This window comes from Atractosteus spatula, chromosome 4 (assembly GCF_055471065.1).
Source record: "Atractosteus spatula isolate fAtrSpa1 chromosome 4, fAtrSpa1.hap1, whole genome shotgun sequence".
Lineage (NCBI taxonomy): Eukaryota > Metazoa > Chordata > Actinopteri > Semionotiformes > Lepisosteidae > Atractosteus > Atractosteus spatula.
Window position 1 is genome coordinate 16,748,117 of NC_142709.1, and position 20,917 is coordinate 16,769,033.

General features: G+C 41.4%; 1 protein-coding gene across 1 annotated transcript in view; it reads right to left on the reverse strand.

Annotated features, from left to right (window-relative positions):
- Nucleotides 1-1,726: 1,726 nt before the first annotated feature.
- The window catches only part of vangl1 (VANGL planar cell polarity protein 1), a 62,593-nt gene continuing 43,402 nt past the window's right edge, over nucleotides 1,727-20,917 (reverse strand). The window contains exons 4-8 of the mRNA XM_088914897.1: nucleotides 18,040-18,647; nucleotides 12,866-12,999; nucleotides 7,721-7,853; nucleotides 5,026-5,260; nucleotides 1,727-3,574 (exon numbers count right to left, since the gene is read on the reverse strand). Of these exons, the coding sequence (XP_088771023.1) occupies nucleotides 3,314-3,574; nucleotides 5,026-5,260; nucleotides 7,721-7,853; nucleotides 12,866-12,999; nucleotides 18,040-18,647 (1,371 nt within the window). The 3' untranslated portion in view covers nucleotides 1,727-3,313. The remainder of the gene's footprint in view (nucleotides 3,575-5,025; nucleotides 5,261-7,720; nucleotides 7,854-12,865; nucleotides 13,000-18,039; nucleotides 18,648-20,917) is intronic.

Genomic DNA, 20,917 nt, shown 5'->3' on the forward strand with positions numbered 1-20,917 from the left:
TACTACAAGCTTAATAATTAACAAAAGAATTAAAATCTTATAACTCAGTGAATTTCACTAAATTAGGACATGTTCCCATGTTTTAGGGAAAATGTTCCATGTTTTTGGAAAAATTAAAAGGTCAGCATTCTGTGCTTCTAAAATAGGCCTCTTTCACTTTAAGTGTTTATTCTGGACACATCAATAGTTAAATAAAAACTAAAACAAAATCGTCCCATATTCCAAACTACATTGTATTCAGCCAGACTATGAGCAATTCATGTGAAAAAGTCTATATTTGGAGCAGGAATCGGTCTGTGCAATGGTAACATGAAGACTCTCATTCTCAGTTAAGAGTTTTTTTGCTTACCTGTGGTTCCTAACATAATTTCACTCAACCCAGCGAATACCAAGCAAAAGAACATGAGTGTTCTAGGCTTACTAGGCCTTATCACTCAGATTCCAGGCCTTTCAGAAGAGAACAACCAGAATTCAATCTGTTAGCACTGTTCACAGCAGTACGAATCCACATAGCAAACAAAGTGCGGGTCATCACAGCATGTCCATCACAAGTACTGTAACACAACACGATAAGAACAGCTACAATGTACAGGAAGATGAATAAGAACGAGAGGTGTTTTTAAAAGCAAAATTCTCTGAGATTCAATGCTTCTTTCCCTTAAAGGCCTGTTACTGTTACCTGTTACAAGAAATGTTTCGGGAAATGTCATGGTTTTGTGGTACATATAGTAGAAAAACTATCAGAACAAACATGATACAAGCAGAAAGTGCCTTCTCACTAAATAAAGAATGAAGTTATTCCTAATGTGCTACAAAGCATGGAGGAGTGTAAAAAAACATTTGTTGTGTCATCTGGAGAGAATTTCCCACCTCTGGACACAACACTGCACAGAGCACACTAGAAATACAGGATTGTCTGTAGGGCAGTATCAGACAACTGAAGGTAAGGATTTATACATGATCTCAATTCTTACACTCTTTACCCATGCTCTTCAACACAACCTGATATCTGGCTTGGTAGGTTACAAACAACGTAATCAGTCAACAAATAACCGGAACGTGGATTTGATCTACTATGAACATTGTAATTGGCACCAGACATTCCTCTAAATCTAGGTGTCATATGACAAAACAGACCGTCAAGCTCTTAATGGCAGTGCAGTGCAGGATTATCATGTAAGGTTTACAGATGATCATAGTCTTCCACTCTTATGACTTAGGTTTTCAAGCAAGAAGTAACAAAGGTTAGAGATTTTAAAGGCATATAAAAGCACCAGATGGTCCAGAATAACAAGCCACTCAATTCAAACAAGTCACTGAACAAACTCAGCTGAGGCCTCACTTTTCAAAATTTTGTGATAAATGATTAATAATTTAATGATTCCAATAAATGGTTCTACAGGGAACAGAGTAAGAGAGGTCTCTTTTTTTCTTGGGGGTTTGTCAGTCTAAAATCAGGACTGCATCCTTTTTTGAGGAAATAAAATCCTGCACTCTGGGCTTCGTCAGGACATTGAGGGTTGTAGTGTTGCTTGGTAAGGTCAGAGCAAGCTGAGGGACTTGGCTTTGATCTGCCTTGCAAAAACTCAAAGGTCATTTCCAGCCTTCAAGACATTGCCATAACATGTGAAAGCTGAAGAAAAATTCACACTGCATGTACAAAGAGTCCTCATCCCACTGTGTATTGTCCAGGGTATTCATAACTAAAGCAAAGCAAATTCATGTCATTTTTTTTTTTACTGTTCGAACAACTGAATCCCCACGATATGCCATGTGAACACATTTAAAGTCACTTCTATGATGAAGCACTGCTGTGTCAAAATTTCAGACCAACCACAGCAAAAGTTTTTCTGTTATTCAGTTGTACACTACAAAAGTTCAGGCACACCAGTCAGCAACACTAACCCACTACTGACTGTGCTGTTTCGGGATTGTCCACATTATAAAGGTCTTAATCCTCATCAAGGGACGAGACTGTTGAACAAGAAGGGTGGCAAGTTACTGCTGTCACACTAGAAAGCCAGGTGTCACAAAATTTAAATGCCAATAATCAGGTTGAGACTGGATCCAGATTTTGGCACATCTTCTGACTAGACTGTTTTCTGTGTTTACTCACAATGTAAATATTGACAATGAAAAATGTCTCTTGAACATTTGATATGCCAGGCCAAATACACAATCTGAAAGCTTCCAAAATGAGCCTATGAGGATTTTTTTAACAATTAAATGCATTTTGTTGATTAGAAAAGTGAGCCAAGTAAGATAAGAATTTTCAAGGAATATGAAGAGACCGCTTCTGAAAAACAGACTTCTGTAAAACTATTTTTTAAAATCTGGAAAATAGGGCATCACCAATTCTACCTGATTAGATTGGCCTCTCAAAGAGGCATCGTAAGAGACTAAGTGCAGCAAGAAGAGTAGTTACATTTTTTTTCTACCTACAAAACAGGTGTGTTATAAAAAAGCATGAAAGGATTCTGATCTTGCCTGGACTGAAAAAGTGAAAAACGAAGACTGTAAAAATGGAATGATGAGAAGCCCTGTAAAAAAACATCTGTACTGCAATTCACATTAAAAATTTTCTTGTAGGATATGAAAATAATCATCAAAGATCTGTTGGTGTATCACAGAGACAATTTATGTGCAGACAATGTTTTAAAAAGTTATATATGACCCTACATTGTATAAACAGTATAAAGTGAGCAGCTTTGTGTATGTATATATGTATACATATATACACACAAAAATATAGTTTTAGGACTGAGAGGAATCATACAAAAAAAACTAAGAATCCACATTAAATGCAGATGCCTCCAACAAAGGTATTGACTGATGACCAGGCTGCAATTCAGATGCAGTCCCTGCTAATGCATATACAGGTAATTTGCTCTTTTGACATGCAACAAAAGTGGATGTGCATTGTGGAAAGGCTTTGTATAATGCTTACTATAGCTGATGGCAAAAAAAAAATCAGTTTTCCCCAGAAAGGTCCGATGCAGGTGGGAGGTTGTTTTTGCTTTCTCAGTGGTCCCATCAGACTCTTGATAATGCCATTCCCTGTTCACCACAAGCATTTTGAAACCCCTCTCCATCTTAAAAAAGCCTCCCGCTGCCAGGAAGAAACAGGATTCATGTGCGGGTTCCAGTTCCTGTCCAATGTGTAGGATCACAGTTTATCATCTGCTTTTTTGTATAGATTTTTCTCAATGTTTTTCAACTTTTTATTTAAAAAAAGAAAATATATTTATATATGCATATATAAAAATGGAAATAAAATCCTGAAATGGAAAAAAAAAATAAAACAACAAGGAAATTAAACTGATGTTTCAGACTGTAACCGGAGCACAAACTTGTGAGACTTGGGGTCAATGAACTCTTCTGAGAGTTTGATGAAGGGGATCTTCTTGACAGTCACAATCAGGCTAAAGTCTACACACTTGAGGACGAAGACACCTCCATCCTTTAAACCACTGGTCACAGCTTCCTCGCTGACCAGAACCCATTGGCGAGCCAGCCAGCGATCTCTGCTGTACTGCAGTGTGGGGCCTGGATTCAGATAACTCTCTAAGAAAGCCTGGTGGAAACAAACAGGGAACATAAAGAAGACAAACAAACTTCATTATCACTCAGCTATTAAGACAGTCTCTGAAAATGACATTGCTACAACCATTTCAAACGTTAAACAATGACAGCTTCAACTACAGTCCGTTACATTACGTAGCCAGTAGACTCTGGGTCCTGCCCTTGTTCCAGAGTAGCTGCATCCAGACAGCGTATGAGATAGTTAACAATAAGTAACAACTTATCTTTATAATAATGCCATTTTGTTCAGTAAACCACTCTTCTATAACACTCCCTTCTCTGCACTACTGATATTGGGGTCTTCACAGTATACTGTATACTTACAATCATAATGATGGTATTCAGCAGAATAATAGTAGCTCACAGCACATGAAACATTGATAATTTGTCCATTCTCCATAAGGAAACTGGCTGCAAAATGTGACAGTTCATAAACGCATCACAACATGCTGGGAATGAAGGTATACAGTATATACCAGGAGGCATTCAAAATACAACTAAGGGTGCAATATCTAATATAGCTTTTAATGCTGTATCAGTATGTTTTACTGCTATATCAGTTTTAGTGGTATATATTTTACTGCTATTCTAGTTTTAGAGTACATTTGATAGCTTTTATGTTGGAAATTTCAATGATACTGTAAACATACACATAGAGAATAGTCTGATACAACTCTGCTTTGCACCACTTACAACAAATTGCTTTTCAAAGTGATTTTCCAGGCAAGGTTTATGTAGCGACTATTAAGGAGGTTATCCTAGCAGTTCTACTGTTTATGATTTTGAGATCCTCAATTTTGGTTTTATTTTAAGCTGTCAAAAAGCATCAAATGCCTTCTGAGTGGCTGAACCAGTGCAGGATGAACTCTGTGAACCTTGGTTCAAGCCGGGTTCATGTCACTATCCATGACGAGCACTTGGGAGGGTCGGTAATTAGCTGAGCACTGCTGAGGGAGTGGGACTGGTCAGCTAGGGCTCTCTCGGCTGTTATTGACACAGCGCCCCCTGTGGCCACCTGAGTGCGTGGTGCTGTTGGCAAGGGACACGCCTCTCTTCCATTTGGGACTGATCCTTTGTTAGGGGGCTGTGCTCCTGGTGACACGCTACAAGACAAGCGTCTCGAATACGGGAAAGTGGGCAACGAAGTCTGCCCACGTCCTGGTACTTCCCGTGTGCGGTTGTGTGGTTTGTAGCTAGAAGCCGAGCTGTGAAAAACACACAAATTGGCTGTTTCAAACTGGGAGAGTGTGACAAAAATAATTGGTGATTTTAAATTAAAAAAAATATCTAACGTGAGAATACAGAGAACAATCTGTTAAGCTTAAAGCCGCACGAATGCGCTTTAGTGAGCAGACACCAAGATCTTCAGCTAGTCTGGTGTGAAGCAGGCAAAACAGATTATCGGGGAACTAAGAATTGAGCTGCAGCCATTTCTGTAGTTACCTTTGGTGTCATGTTGTTGGTGATGCAGAAGGCCAGGTGCTGCTGAATGCTCTCCATGGTGTGGCAGTGCTGCTGCCTAGTGGTGCGGAGGTACTTCTGCAGTGCCCGGGCCATGGAAGGGAAGATGGCCTGTGCAGCCTCGCGGGGGTCCATCACTTCCCCTGGCGCTTTCTTCTGGTCCTCCTCCTGCATCCGCTTGATGTGGGTGAAGGCTTCCTCCACGGCTACCACCAGCCTGCCGTGAGAGCGTAGAAGGGTGTCACACCTACTTGTGAGCTTCTCATAGTGGGGCGACACACCGTGCACAGCTAGGGCAGGTAGGAGAAGCAAGCAAGCCTACACTTAAGAAGGCACAGTGCAGTTAGTACTGTCCAGGCATGAATTTAAGCTACAACCTTCAGTAAGGCCAACAGCCACACTTAAAAGCTCAACGGAAATTAACATCGTTCAGGGTCATAAAGGCAGCCTTCCACAATGTCCTCTTGAAAACTGAAATGAAACATCCCCTCAGTGCCTTACAGTTACACTGGTTTTTAAATTTCAAGCAACGTCATAAAGCCTAGCGAGTATTCAGGGAGCCAAGCATTTAAGCATGGCTGCAGCCCAGGTATGATGAAATCCCACAGGTTGCTGCACAAGTCCATAGTATAAGTGTTCCTAGTACTATGGAAGTGGTTAGATATGAGTATAAGACAGAAAATCATCAAATCAGTTATCAATTATCAATGGACCTTGTCAACATAAGAAATAAAATGAATGTAAAATAAAAAATTAAGTAATTATTACATGACATTGCTTAAACAGAATGTGGGGCTAGTAATGAAAGGACAACTATAAAGTATGTTGGCATAACAGACTAATTCAGCAACATAATAACATTCATGTTTCACTTCATAAGGTACTGTATGTCTATGAAGTCCCTTGTCACATTAACGTTTTATCTCAGCCTCCCAGAAGTTCAAATGAGTTAACTTAAGCGTATTTTAGCATAATCTGACTTGTCTTGTACATTAGGATCAGCTTAATACATATCTACAGACATGCACACAAACCACTCATTCTAACTGTGACTAAAAAAAGGACACCAGTACAGAAGTGTAAACAAACAATTTATTGACAACCTAGCTTTAAAGATAGTGGCAGTTAGAATGGGGGTGACTTAACACTAAAAGGTGATGGACCAGGGCCAGCGCCAGGGGAAAAATCTGTAGGGAGCGTCTGAAATTCTGAGGGGGGCGGTGATATTTTGGTTGAAATGGAGCCATTGCAACTACCCAAGTGAAATCTCGCAACCATGCCACTGATTAGTGCTTCGTGATAGAAGATAACGATGAAGTACAACTTCATGTTCATCAGCACTCTCGCGATTATTAATGCCTGGAGCGACAAAATACCATAAGCATTCATTTTTGCAGCTACATCGACGGTAACGAGGTTCTGAATCGTGAAGAAAAAATAGTTGTAAAACCAACAGAAAGCACAAACTTCTATAATTACAGTCCTAGTTACATAACGATCGTAAGTATAAGGATAAACTACTGCAAGGAATCGGTCCACCTGAGCAAACAAGATCGTTGTAATGTTGACACCCAATAACGTAGACACTATGTAATGTGTGCCGTTCCTGGACGGATAGCCCTCCTGCACATCAAACAGCCCGATGTAGTAACTGTGAATTCGGGGTAAGTGTAGTTATCTGACCACTGACACAGTACAACTATTTAATAGGGCGCAAGTTAAGTAAGCGGCAGTGTTCAAAAATCCTTTTGTTCAAAACTGAGGGAGCGGGACAGGAGACAGAATGAAGATGTTTATCAGAAATGAATCAGAAAGAAAAAAAGATTCAAGGTTTGCTAGTTTTGCTGTAAAAAAAACATGTCTCAGGGGTTCTAAGTGGAGTGGGCAGTACAATCACTTTTACAGCATGCAGGCTGAGCCCCGCAGAGTCATGACTGTGGACATTGCCACTATCACAATAAGAAACTACATAGGAAAGGAGGCACTCTATAGAAAAGGAGGCTGTGGGAATATGGATCAAGCTACTCAGCCATGTGGTTGAGACTGAAAATCCTGGCTTTTTTAAGAAACACATGGAGAAGGTCCTGGGATCAGTAAGGAATTAGAATGGCCTCCTCTTGTCTGTAAGCTTTCAAATCTTGGGAACCACCTTTTTAGCTGCTGTGGTGTCGGCGTTGTGCAGGGTCAGGAGACTGAACTCCAAGAAAAAACTGCAAAGGCTTCAGCTGCTCACCCATGGACAGTACATCTTCCCAACTACATTAAATCAGACCCCAGACTACTACACTGAGCACTGGTAGGCTTTCCTAACAGTTTAAAAACCCCATAAGCTTCTCGTTTCCCCAACACTTCAAACGAATGTGTTGAATAGTGTGCTTCATTTCATTCTGGAGACACTAGGACTTTAAAATTCTGTTTAAGTCAAAACATGAAAATGGGTTCTGCTTCACAAAAGGAACATTTGGATACAACTGATTTACTCAATAGAAGGAATCGTGGAATGTATTTTCAGCATAAAATGTACCCGTTAGACTGAAAAAATGTCACTAAAAGGTCTGACCTCACCAAGGTTGGCAGGTGTTAGTTAACAATCCCAGCAGGACTGAGAGAAGCCCTGCTCAGCCTCTGGTTTGGGATGGGACACTGTGTGCTGCTCTGTGCACAGGAAGAGAATCACCTGGCTTTTCGCTTTTTCACGCGTCTCTCGTGATCAGCCTCCTCGTAGTAAAGCTCGTTGTGGCTGGAGTCTCTCCTTCGGGCAGCGGCGGCGATCATGGCCCGGGACTGTCCCGTCGTGTTGTTCCCTGTACCTGAGAACACAAGGATGCCCCAGTGTGAGCCCCGATTCATCTTCACAGTTGTCCTGCTTCCGGGAGGAAACAGTCTGCGTGAGCCAGCCATTTTCTAACCTAGTCAGAAGACACCTGGTGCCAGTTTACATTAAAGCCAAGGAAGTCAGTATGAGAACATGTTTAGTTCAGCAGTGGTATAGTGCTAGTGTAAAAACCAAGTCAGTTGATGGCTTACTGTACTGACATTTTCTTGTTTTTCGATTTTCTCACAGTGAGTCTAAAGCCTAAGATCTACATGTAACAAACTAGGCAGCTTGGTGGCACAGTGATTAGCACTGCATTCCTGGGCTCAATTCTGGCCCTGGGGTGCTATCTGCATGGTATGTGTATGTGCTCCCCGTCTTTGTGTGGACTATCGCTAGATGCTCTAGCTTCGTCCCAGAGTCCAAAGACATACTGGTAGCGTAACTGGCTTCTGGGAAACTGACCCGGCTGCCAGTGTGTTTATGTCTGTGTGTGCCCTGTGATGGACTAGTGTCCCGTCCTGTGAACAATGAATTGGATGAAGTGAGAAAGTATATGGATGCAACAAGCACCTACACAGTGGCTTGTATTAAATTGGAAGCTTGGTACAGTTCATTATAAAATGTCATATTCTGTACAAAATGTGTTGGTTTGCTTACTGCTTAACCTATACATTTTTTCACTAAAATCGAAAAAGAATACACACGCTCTTCATTTATAAGCAATGCTTTTCAATAATGCCAATATTATTATTAATTCAGAAGAAGTCTTTATCCAAAGTAACGTTTGTACAAATCTGTATAGCTGCATGGTTTACTGGAGCACTGTGAGTGAAGGGACAACAGCACTGTTTCACCTGGAATTGAACCCACACCTTAAGCCCAGGGCAAAGCCCAAAATAACAAACCTATTATATAAGAAGAGTAAGCATGAATGTTTAATAAACTATATCATATAGTACAAAATTATCCTTCTTTTTGACAATTCACAATAATGAACCAACAGTTCAGACAGAAATTGCTTCTTTTTTATTCATACATATCTCAATATTAAAGGATGCACATACTGTATACTGTATTTGAGTTCTATTTGTTTTTTTAAGCACAAGTGTCTTATTGGAAATATTAACTTGTCTTAATATAAGACATGCCCTTTCACTTTATTGCACACACTGTTTCCAGATCTATGCTCTGGGGAATGCACGCCTTCATTTAAAAATTTCTTCTTTAAGCATCTCCTAAAGTATTTAAGCAAAAAAAGCCTCATGTGGGGTGCTGGTCGTCAATACATCTTTCCCTGCAAGCTGCACACGCTCTCTGTTCTCAAAATACAAATCGGTTCAAATGCATGACCTGCTTTTACAAAAATAAAAACACACTCTTGAGAGAGAGGGGAGCTGCATCAGCTTGTGGGCTGCAAAGAACGAGCAGAGCTTAATTCCACGCTGCAAAGCAGAAGGTGTGGGAATGCTCCACAGCAGAAATGCTGTGCTTATTATACTGTACTTCTTTCTTTTTACTTTTCAGTATACTGAAAACATACCTTACGCAGGCGTACTTTACTGCAATCATGCTCTAAATATACTTGATCACGATTGCTTTGCCCCTTTTTCCATAATGGATTTTTTTGTCCTCTGGGCATTAGGGATGGATGTCCATCCATCTCTCCATTTTCTAAATGCTTCATCCAATTCAGGGTCACGGGGGAGCAGATCCTATCCAGGCCAGTGAAATGGAAGGCTTCAGATAGAAAACCCTCTGATATGTGTATTGCACATACTCTTTCTTCTGCTACAAGGCACAGGGGGAGTGTAAAAAAAGGCTTTTAACAGGAAAAACAAATCTTCCCGAAAGAGAACAAATCCAGACCCTTGCAGATGATGTGTTTGACCATGCAGTGACTCATCTCCTGGAAGAGAGAGAGAGAGCAGCAATGCGAACAAGCCTTGGTGTTGCTGTTGGTGAATTGTGTTCTCAGAAAAAAAACACTTCTCTGCGTTTCCACACAGAGGTTTGCCTGAAGGAGCTTACAGCAACTAAACAGCATTGCAGGGGGTTACTTTGGTGATTAAACTCTGGAGAATGCGCACCTTCATTTAAGATTTCTGCTCAAAGCATTTTCTCAAGTATTTGATCAAGAAAACCCTTATATGGGACACATGAAAGTTTTTGGGGAAAAAAAGGTAAATAACGTGGATTTTGTGGAGGCTATTGGTTAGGAATCTAGGCTTATAGCTGGTGTGCTCAAAAACCAGGTGAGGACGTTCATTCTGTACCACTGAACTCAGTGCTGCAAATGGAATAATTAAAAATGTGAATTACATGTAAGTACAACTCATTGCCTTCTCTTATTAAACAGATGTAATGATTTGACAAACGATAAGACTTTCCCTTCAGATTTTCCCGAAATGTGCAATTAATACTTGTACATCTAAAAGACTCACAGCTTCTAATGAGTGACATTTGTGCATTGGGGCCTCACTGCCATGTTTATTAAAACTCACATTAGTATTATGCTAATGTGCAAAATTACCATTTTTCAAGAGCTAATTTTAACTTATGCTAAGGCTGCAAGGATACCGAACCAAAAAAACAGCATGATCATTGTTCATTCAATTTTTCCCAGTGAATAATTGTGTATTGCTGGCTGCACAGCATTTTGGTGCATTATCATCACAGTAGAACAGTGGTACACTGTACAATGGACGATTAAGAAACTGAACATTGAATACAAAACATCACAGTGATTCCCAGATGCTTGCGACAGATTTATAACAGATCTATAATCTCTTTGCAGGAATCTTGAGTGCGAAGGCCAGTGGAGGTGCTCATTCAGAGTCCCAGCAGTCCAGACCCTGCTGCTCTGACCAGTGGAGGTGCTCATTCAGTCACTCCGGTCCAGACCCTGCTGCTCTGACCAGTGGAGGAGCTCATTCAGAGTCCCTGCAGTCACGACCCTGCTGGTCGGAACAGTGGAGGAGCTCATTCAGAGTCCCTGCAGTCATGACCCTGCTGCTCTGACCAGTGGAGGAGCTCATTCAGAGTCCCTGTAGTCACGACCCTGCTGGTCGGACCAGTGGAGGAGCTCATTCAGAGTCCCAGCAGTCCAGACCCTGCTGCTCTGACCAGTGGAGGTGATCATTCAGTCCCTGCAGTCCAGACCCTGCTGCTCTGACCAGTGGAGGTGCTCATTCAGTCCCTCCAGTCCAGACCCTGCTGCTCTGACCAGTGGAGGAGCTCATTCAGAGTCCCTGCAGTCACGACCCTGCTGGTCAGACCAGTGGAGGAGCTCATTCAGAGTCCCAGCAGTCCAGACCCTGCTGGTCGGACCAGTGGAGGAGCTCATTCAGAGTCCCAGCAGTCCAGACCCTGCTGCTCTGACCAGTGGGGGAGCTCACTCAGAGTCCCTGCAGTCCAGACCCTGCTGGTCTGACCATTGGAGGTGATCATTCAGTCCCTGCAGTCCAGACCCTGCTGCTCTGACCAGTGGAGGTGCTCATTCAGAGTCTAGAGATGGGTGCTGGTGGTGAGTCTGCATGAAGGTAGCAGCCAAGTTCAGGTGTAGGACAGCCAGGGTGGCATTAGGGCTGGGAAGACATGGCTCAGATCTAGTGCCCAACAGAGGCCACTGTGACTTGGCTGTGAGCCTGGCACGGCCTGAGTCAAAACTCCCTGCAATAAAACAGCCACCTCTGTTATGATGGGCTTGTAGTGTGTACGATATGCCTAAAAGGGCAGCCGACTGTGATGTGTGGATCTCCAAGGACTGCCTGCATGGGCCTCATTCCCACACACAGGTCTGAGAGCCGTTGTGCCGAGTTCAGTTACAAAACTGGCAACACCAGATGAGTGGTGCAAAGAAAACAAACTCCTTTTAGAATTAAATATGACTTTAAGAGAGAGATTCAAATCCATCAAGCCAAAATATTGCTCCAATAATGATTATCCTTATACAATCTGAATACTGCAATGGGTTGGCATGCATTCTTAATATGTCAATGTCACCAATAGTACTTATTTCTTAGGCACTGACATTGATCTTTCCTCATCTTGTCTGTGACATTGGAGGATAGAGCACACGGCCTTTACTTGTTTTTTTTATCTTGTGATGCCCTGAAGTGTGGCATACAACATCTTTAAAATGACACTGAGAGCTTTAGTCCCTCTTTTCCCTTCTTGGTTATCCAATCATTCCCTATCTACCTTATCTAACTCCCTATCCACTGCTTGTGCTGCCTCTTCCTTACAATGTGATATAAGGCAGAACTGAGATACAGCTAAGTGATAAGACTGATCAATCTGGGAGACATTTTCATTCTGCCTGATGGCTACAAAATTTAAGCATGGGTTTTACATGACAAAATCAAATGGATTTTTACATTCCTCAGATTCTATGAAGGCCTCCACACACACAATTTTAAATATTTGAATCTGACATTAGACATCAATCCAGGTGGATGCCTAAATACTGCCATATTGTACTTTACTGAAGCTGTAAATCCTCTTGTACCTACTGCATATAATATGACCAGGGGTTGTTCTGGTAGTATCATTAAGTGTATTGCTTCTGACAATTAATTATTAAACGGAAATGTTAGACAATGGGGGCACATGGATATATTTGAGGTGGAAATGCATTACGGACATCACTAAGTAATGTTGAAAAAGTTGATAAAGAAGACTTTTGGGGAAATATGATCTATAAAAGGGGAAGGCCCTTAGAGCCCAGTCTGCAGGTTCCTGAAATGTGATTTAATATATTTAACACATGATAAAGTTGTAATCGCACTAAGAATAATATCATTTACAAAACCGAAAATATTCTTCTGCATAAACAAAAAACCTAACCAAGAACCTATCTTAAAACCTCGGCAGGCTCATGGTATACAGGGGCTCAGACTACGCTATCCTCCACCCTTATCCTCGAGCGCTCAGGAGTGACAGCTGAGCACCATCACTTCTGCGTCGACTAACTGCTGAGAACCTGCGGAGCCCAGCTGCACTCACCATCCACGTTGTAGACTTTCAGGCCGGCCATGTGCTTGGCGGCCCGGGACTTGGCTGCGGTCAGGAGAGCAGGGTTGTGCACAGGGAAGTCTCTGTAGTAATTCTCGAGGATCAGGACAGCTGCACGCTGGATGCTGAAGAAACAAAACAAGCGCACACAACCTTCAAAACCGTTTTTCTTCTATCATGTTCAAGGCTGTTTTCCCCTCCATTTCTAACATTTTCTCCCTTTATGCTCCACAAGGGGGCGGTCCGGGGGGGTGCAGGTGTTAGTCCTCCTGTCCAAAATGCACGTGGATTCTGGGCTGGGGATCCTTCTGGCTGGAATTTGAATGTTCTCTCTTGTGATTTCTGCAAGGGTTCTGGCATTTTCTCACCTTCCGAAGACATGCACGTCCCAGTTAATATGGCGTCTGTACGTGTGTATACTGGAATGAACTTGCACATCTAACAGGATATATTCCTGCCTTGTATTCCATGATTCCAGCACAGGATTCCACGATCCTTCAAGCTTTCCGATAATGAATGGATGGATACTCTGTCTGTAAGGGGTCAGACAGGACCCGTAGACTACATTCTACCTCTGTGTTTAAAAATACATAATTGACCATTTCCTGCATGTCATTATTGGATCATGACGCATTACCCTAAATCACAAAACTGTCAAACTTTTTGGAATCATTTGCCAGAGTAGATAAGAGTCCAACCTTTTTGTAGAAGAAAATGAAAAAACATTTAAGAACTCAGCATTGGAAATTGGATTTAAATTACCTACATACAAATGAATCTGGTTCCAAGTAGTACACATTAGAAACTGGTTTTGAACACGTTTGACGTTGCCTCTTAACTACTGCAATTTATAAGTCACATAAATTCCAAGCTTTGGAGTAGAAAGAAGCACTTGCAAATGTTCCAATCAAGCAAATTCTTAATTCAGGCTTCAATAAGCTAAATTAAGTTCAACTGGAATTAAAACCAGCAGGTGTGCGAGACTCCAGGAGCAGGATTATGAACCCCTGCTCTATCATATATTATTACTTTCTTCTTGTATTTTTAATCGATCTGATCACGGCAATGGTCCGCTGGCATTACTGAGTCTTAAAGAGCAAAACAACAGCTGTAAAAACAGTGCGCATATCACCACATTTCTGCAGCTGTTCCTAATATACAGCTTTAAGGGCCTTTTCTTATTGTTCACGATCAATAAACCCGCAAATAGGTCCCAGCGCGTTTTGACAGTCGCCATGAGAAATGCGGCGGGGAGTGAATGATTAAAATGCATGGGCGTGTCGGTCTGCACTGCTCAGTTCTCCCAACAGCTCCTGCAATTTGGATAAAACTGATAAGTACGCAGATCAAGCGAAACAGGCAGTTCTGCTTCTCCCAAGCCAAGCCCTCACCCAACACTGTACTTAGCACACATTCCATGAATAGCTTCTGAAAACATGCACCATGTCGGTCTGGTAATTTCGTAAAGCAACTTAATTGCAGGCACCACGTCCTTATTCAAACCATGTGCTTCCTATCTGCAGGGGCAACTAGTCGATGGTCCCAACTCCACCATGTGGATATGTTTCAAACTAGCGTCTACACTGAATGACATCCCCACCAACGTATGCTAAACTAATGCACACATCACATTCCGTTTCTTTTCTAGAAATATCTGTTAAAATTAGATTTGTTGGCTGACAAGTAAATTCTACGGAAGACAAATAGGAAAAAAATGACCTTACTATGTTCAAAGTTGCCTCATGAAAAGTCTGTATTCCTTGGTTGGAACAGAATGGGGAATTAAAAGTATGCAAAGGTGCGATATGCTAATCTAAAAATTTCTAAACTCAATTTAACCAGGAGGCATGTGTTACCACACTGGCTACTAACCACAGCAGATATCTGCGTGTGCGTTTTCATTTTTGCTCTTTAGCGTCTCCTTCAGACTACAAATGTGTTCTAAGTGCACAGGAATTTAACCAGATATTCATCATTTCCATGTGGCCTGAATGCCCAATCTGCTGTACAAGTTCCACCAGCTTGAGTCCTACTGACTGGTCTCAGTAAAAGGCTTTAGAAGCCTGACACTGACACCATAACAGAGGCCATCATTCACCGCTGATAATTTTGAAGTAAGGCTACCCATACAGTATTTATATATTTTTTAAAACATCCAGAGCAATGGAGTGAGAGTCATTTGAAGATCATAGTACCCACCCCCTGCAGTTGCTCAATATATACATTTATTTGTGTATTAAGTATATGGGGGCAGCATGATGGCATTAAGTATTTGCTAGTTAGTCAATGCATCCTTGCATTGCTGGAGCCCTGGGTTCAATTATGGAACCTGGGTTCTATCTGGGTGGAGTTCTCCCCGTAATCACATGGGTTTTCTTTGGGTCCTCCAGCTTCCTCCCATAGTCCAAAACCTACTGGTATGTTAAGTGGCTTCTGAGAAAATTGGTCCTGGTGTGAGTGTGTGTGTGTTGAATCTGTGTGTGCCCTGCAATGGACTGGCAGCCCATCCAGGTTGTGTCTCACCTTACACCCAGCACTTCCCGGGATAGGTTTCAGGCCCTGTAGTGGATAAGTGATGCGATGATGTATATACAAATTCCAGCAGATCAAGTGCATGAATGGGTGACATCATATCCCTCAGTGATCACTTATTATGAGACATTATTGAACAGTGTGGCTGTATGTATCCCGAATAAAGGAACAATATCTCCTGCCACGCAAATCATCTTACAGAAACCACTTGTGGAACTACATGCATTTAAAAATGATATGTCAGCGCACACAATACAAAAGCCCAATTTATACAGCCCTCTGCAGCAATATAATGACAGCCTACGCTCAATTTAAAACTCAATGTGTCATTTTTCAGCTCATCGTGTTTCAGCCACAGATTGATCATAAAGATCTTCTCATGAGTTCTCAAGTGAAGGAAGTAAACTAGGTTTGAGCACTGAAACCGTTAAGTATGAGTCTTCCCACATCAGTCCACTCCTTTGATGAAACATGAGAACAGTAGACAGGTTACAAATGAGAGGAGGCCATACAGCTCAACAAGCCTGTTAGGTAGTTTGTAGTTAATTGATCTGAGGATCTAGTTCAAACATTAGAGAGAAGCCTGGGTATATAGTTTGGGTAATAACGTGCCTCCTGTTGTCAGCATAGCCGCATGGTTCATATTTGTGTCCTCTGGTCAAAGTCCTTGACTGAATACCATGTATTAGGTCCCCTCATTGTCTTCTCTGCTCAGTTCCTTCAGCTTGTCAGTGTAGGGCATTCCCTTAAGTCCAGGAATGTATGTATGTGGTTGCTCTTCCCTGGACTGATTCCAGGACTTGTTTTCCATGATTCCATAATTGTTTTATAATGTAGCAGCCAAATTGGTTTAGAATATTCTAAATCCAGTTTTACTAGTCTTGGAACAGATCGAATACTAGACTTTCTAACCACATCCTTTTCCTCTACAGATGTTGTTGTAATAATACCATTCCTAAAGGATTTTGTCTTAAATTCAACACCTTCTCCTTCGATTCGGATAACACCCAGAGCAACACTCAGAGTCTTCGACTATTTTCCAAGAAACTATTGTATTCTATCATGTTTTCCCTCAAACGACAAATTATTCTTTCTGACAGCGACATTAAATCAGCAAAGATGTTTTTACAGCTAACGGCTCCAAATCATCATCCTCCTCACACCCAAAGAAGGCTCCACAGCCGAAATGTTGTATCTATTTTATTTTCCTTTCAGCATGAAATAAACCTTTACATCCTAATATTTTGTTTGCCTTTTTTCAACTTCCCAATGAAAACAGCCTTTATAGCTCCTCAGAGGAGATGCTGTTAAGATGTACAACTATTAAAAAAATACCAAAACGTTTATCAACACATGTTCTTCAAATATTGTAGCTGAAGTATTAATGGTTTGGAGCAGCTTCTCAGAATTCTTACAAGTTTGAAACAGTCGGTTAAGCATCAAAGCGGAGATAAATATGCCCTATGACTTCAGCTGCTGTAATTATGATAACTAGACTACACCCTTAAAGCCAAAGACTATAATTTTATCTTGGTTCTGATAACAATGGCTCAGCATGCAATGTTGATGTTTTTTTCCTCAAATTGCTTAAGGTCTGCGAATAGAGATAAAGCTGTACCATGATAAACATAAGATACTGTCAATGCACATGGCCAAATATGACCCCTGTCCAGTGCAGAATCTGGCATTTGTTTTCTTATGCGCGGTCAACTCAGGAAGTGGTCTGATGCTGTATCGGATGAGGCGCATAAGGTTCTTTAATGCAGAAACACAAAACATCAACTGATTCCAACAGTGTGTACTCAGAATCCACTGCTACACATCTTTAAAATTCAGATTTCTGTACATCTCCCTTCAGTGTCTTATTCTTGGATCCCCTGTATGTAGCAAAATTGAAGAGGAGAGGTTTCACATTAAAAAAAATGAAAGAACCATTGTAGTCAAGGTCGATAAAATTAGCTATTCTGTATGTTATTTTCAGTTTAGAAGGCTGCGCATATGGCACATTATCAAGTATGTTCCTGTCTTTCTCCCATCATCTACTGGCATGAAATTTATACTTAAGAACTTAATTTATTCATTCTGTCTTCTTCACAATACAGTGCCGTCTCACTTACCTTTAATAAGTCTGAGTAGCTTAAAAAATGAGTGCACTGCTTCAAAGTCCATGGCCAAAATGCAAAATGACTCTTATTAAATAAATCAGCTCCAGATCTCACTCCCTCACTGAATGAGGATGTTTTTTTTCTTCTTGTTGCAGTGAATGCAGCCTATCCATTATAAAGATAATCATGTTTTTTACACTAACAATACCAACAGAAAGTGAAAGAATTCCCACTGACTTATGAAATCTAAACAATGTGATGTTTGCTCCTCAATCTTATGAGTATAATTAGTACAGTAATTAGCTCATAAAACCTAAAATGCCATAGTGCGACTGGAGTCTACACTGTCCCTTAAACTACAACAGCCAGCACTTATTTAATATTTTTCCTATAGCAAGTGAGTGTTATTTTGTGTGAGATTATGGGAGAAAGAGACACTTCAATAAGAGTGCTCAGACCCGACCTCTGTCTACAGAAGGCTGATGAGCTGTCAGGCTGCATGCGTGTGCTTTCTGCATGGTGGCTCACCTCAGTTGGCCCAGGGTGTAGAAGCGGGCCTCTCCGTCGGTGGAGCGGACCACCTTGAGGGAGAAGGTGGGCTGCAGCTGCCGGAGCTCCAGAAGCACAATGGCCAGGTAGTGAATGAAGAGCAGGGCGTCCACCAGGGAGACGGCGTACTGCACGATGCCCTGGTAGTTCTCGTCCTGGGAGTCCAGGATGCGCACGCCGTAGAAGAGCCAGTAGGAGACAACGCAGAGAAGAATGAGGACGAGGAGCAGGGCCCGGAAGACGAAGACGCGGGGCATGTGGGCCCGCGGGGGGCGGAAGAAGAGGGCCCAGGCCCCGATCACCAGGATCAGGAGCTTGAAGGCCACAGAGATGAAGAGGCCCTCGCAGGCCGTGCCACAGGACTTCAGCTTGTCGGGCCACAGCACGTGGGGCAGGATCAGGAAGGCGATGGGCGTCAGGAAGACCAGCAGGCCCAGCACCGCCACCACAGCCAAGCCCAGGTAGCGCCGGCAGTCCAGCCCCACACTGTCCTCCATGTCCTTTGTGATTCGCACAATGTCCTCCTGGGAGATGCTGTGCTCGGACGTTCCTGTGACGGCCGTTGTGGTCTCTCCCCAGTTGTCATCCTGTGTGTCAGCAAGGTTAAAACTACAGGTCAGGAACAACCGCCAAGCATTTTCAAACTTTGTACATCGCAATCGAAACGTTTTAGTTTGTCCACTGCTTTCTATAACTCTACCAAACCCAGCAGCAGTGATGCTAATGAGGAGCTGCTGCAGTAAGAATTGTTAAAAGCTTTTTTTAACCATTGTTGGAGACTCAGCACCATGCACATTGAGATGACATATATTTGCCATTTGCCTTTGTGTCTGTGCAACATATAGCATCAATAAAACTGATCAGCAACTTCACTCATCCATTCACAAACAAACACAACACAGCTCAGAGGAGTGGTTTAAAATCCTCGACCAAAAAGAAATTTTTCAGAAGCTCGATATCCTGTGTCTGCTTCAAATTTCTGAGTTATTGACAAAATATCTGTGTCACATACGTCCAGTGATTTGACAAGGAAATGACTAAAATGTGAATTACAGTGATTGTTTTTAGCTCAATCCCAAAAAGACTACATTTAAACCATGATCCTGGGTTGGTCTTGTTTCCTTTCAGCATATCCAGCATGTACTAGAATTCGACAGTTTACTAGTAGTATACATTTGATTAAGATGTCTCCCCTTTTAGTTATATTACTGTACATCTGTAACATACAAACATTTTCAAAATATGGATTTCATATTCTTATATGTATATGAAATATATATACGGATATCCATATATGAGTGGGCATCTCTAAAGCCCACTCCTAATTCATAACTGATTCTTGCTACCCTGTATAGCTTTAATTAAATTCTCACGGATTACATGTGGGTACAAGTTTCTGAATCCTCAAAGGCATCAACAAAGCCAATCTAGTGTACCTGTTCACTGTTCATTCTGAAGAAGAGTTCACAGCAGGCTCTTCTTGACACAAAAGTTTGTGGAAATATGGAATAAGCAACCTAGCCATTTGTACCCTGGCTTCTTTCAAGAAACAACTGGATGAGATCCTTGGATCAGTTAACTTCTAACTAATAACTGTTCTTTGTGAAAGGTTACTTGTCCTTGGAAAAAAAAAGTGTCTGGAATTATTATGGCTCAAACAATATGTCCTCTGCATTGCACTAACATCTTATCCAGAATGAATTTCGCCTTGCACCTGTTGCTTGCTGGGTTAGCCTTCGGCTGCCCCCTTACTGGATAAGCAAATTTAAAAAATGGATGGACAATATGCCCTTCACCTTTCTACCTTTGACCTTTGGAACTGAACCTTACTAGCACCAGGTACTTTGTCAATATCGTGATACTCAGGAAATCTGGTCAGCAAGTAGCAGAAAGTATTCTCACATAAAGCAATCTGAATAAAAATAAGCTTTCCAATTCCAAAGGTCTATTATAGTAAATTAGAACATAACAGGTTATCCGGTTGCATTTTAAAGGCCTCATCATCCTGGAAAATGTCTCATAGTATGCAGAGAATGACACTGCTTAAAGACAGATTAAAATGACCTTTTGTATTACTGTATACATTATATTATCTTTTCTACATACAGACGTTTCATTTCCTGTTTTAAAATTCAAAATCCGTTTTTTTTTGCACCCCTGGCACAGTCAGCTGAAATCAATTGGAGAAAATCAGGCATTCACAGGATTTTCTCTTGTACTGTATAATCATTCTGGAGTCACAACCTCACCCAGTTGAGAGAACGTTATCGGGCTGAAGGACATTTACTGTGAGGGAAAAATGCGAAAGAATTAATCTGCATAATGACAAGACAGCCAAGCAATAATCATCTTTCTTATTCTCTCGTGCTTTGCTTGAAACCCCAGAACTTTAAAAACAAATGGTGCGAGACACTGTAAAGACAACAGCAAAAGTCATAACACTTGCATCTATACACCCTAACGCCTGAGTTCTGAGTCTTCAAAACGAGACTGTAAATGTCTACAAACTATCAGGCATAAGCGACAGTAGACTACCTTAGAACTGATCTTCATGTAAGTGTGCAGTTGTAGGAATTAGTTCATTAAAGAACATATTGAGATGTGCGTTATTTTTTTATATACAGTAGCACTACTGGTTCCAAATCAGATCTGGTTTTAAAAGGCATATCACTGATATTATCAGATCGTGTGAGAAAAGTCAATCTCCTGTTTTTACACATGATTTGCTGGTTATCTTTGCTACATCAAAAACCTACAGTATATTCACCCATACATTTCTAAAGAATTAATAAGTCTGAGAATCAACAGTTACCAGCTGAATGTATCAACAACTTAACATCTTAATTACTGAACAAAA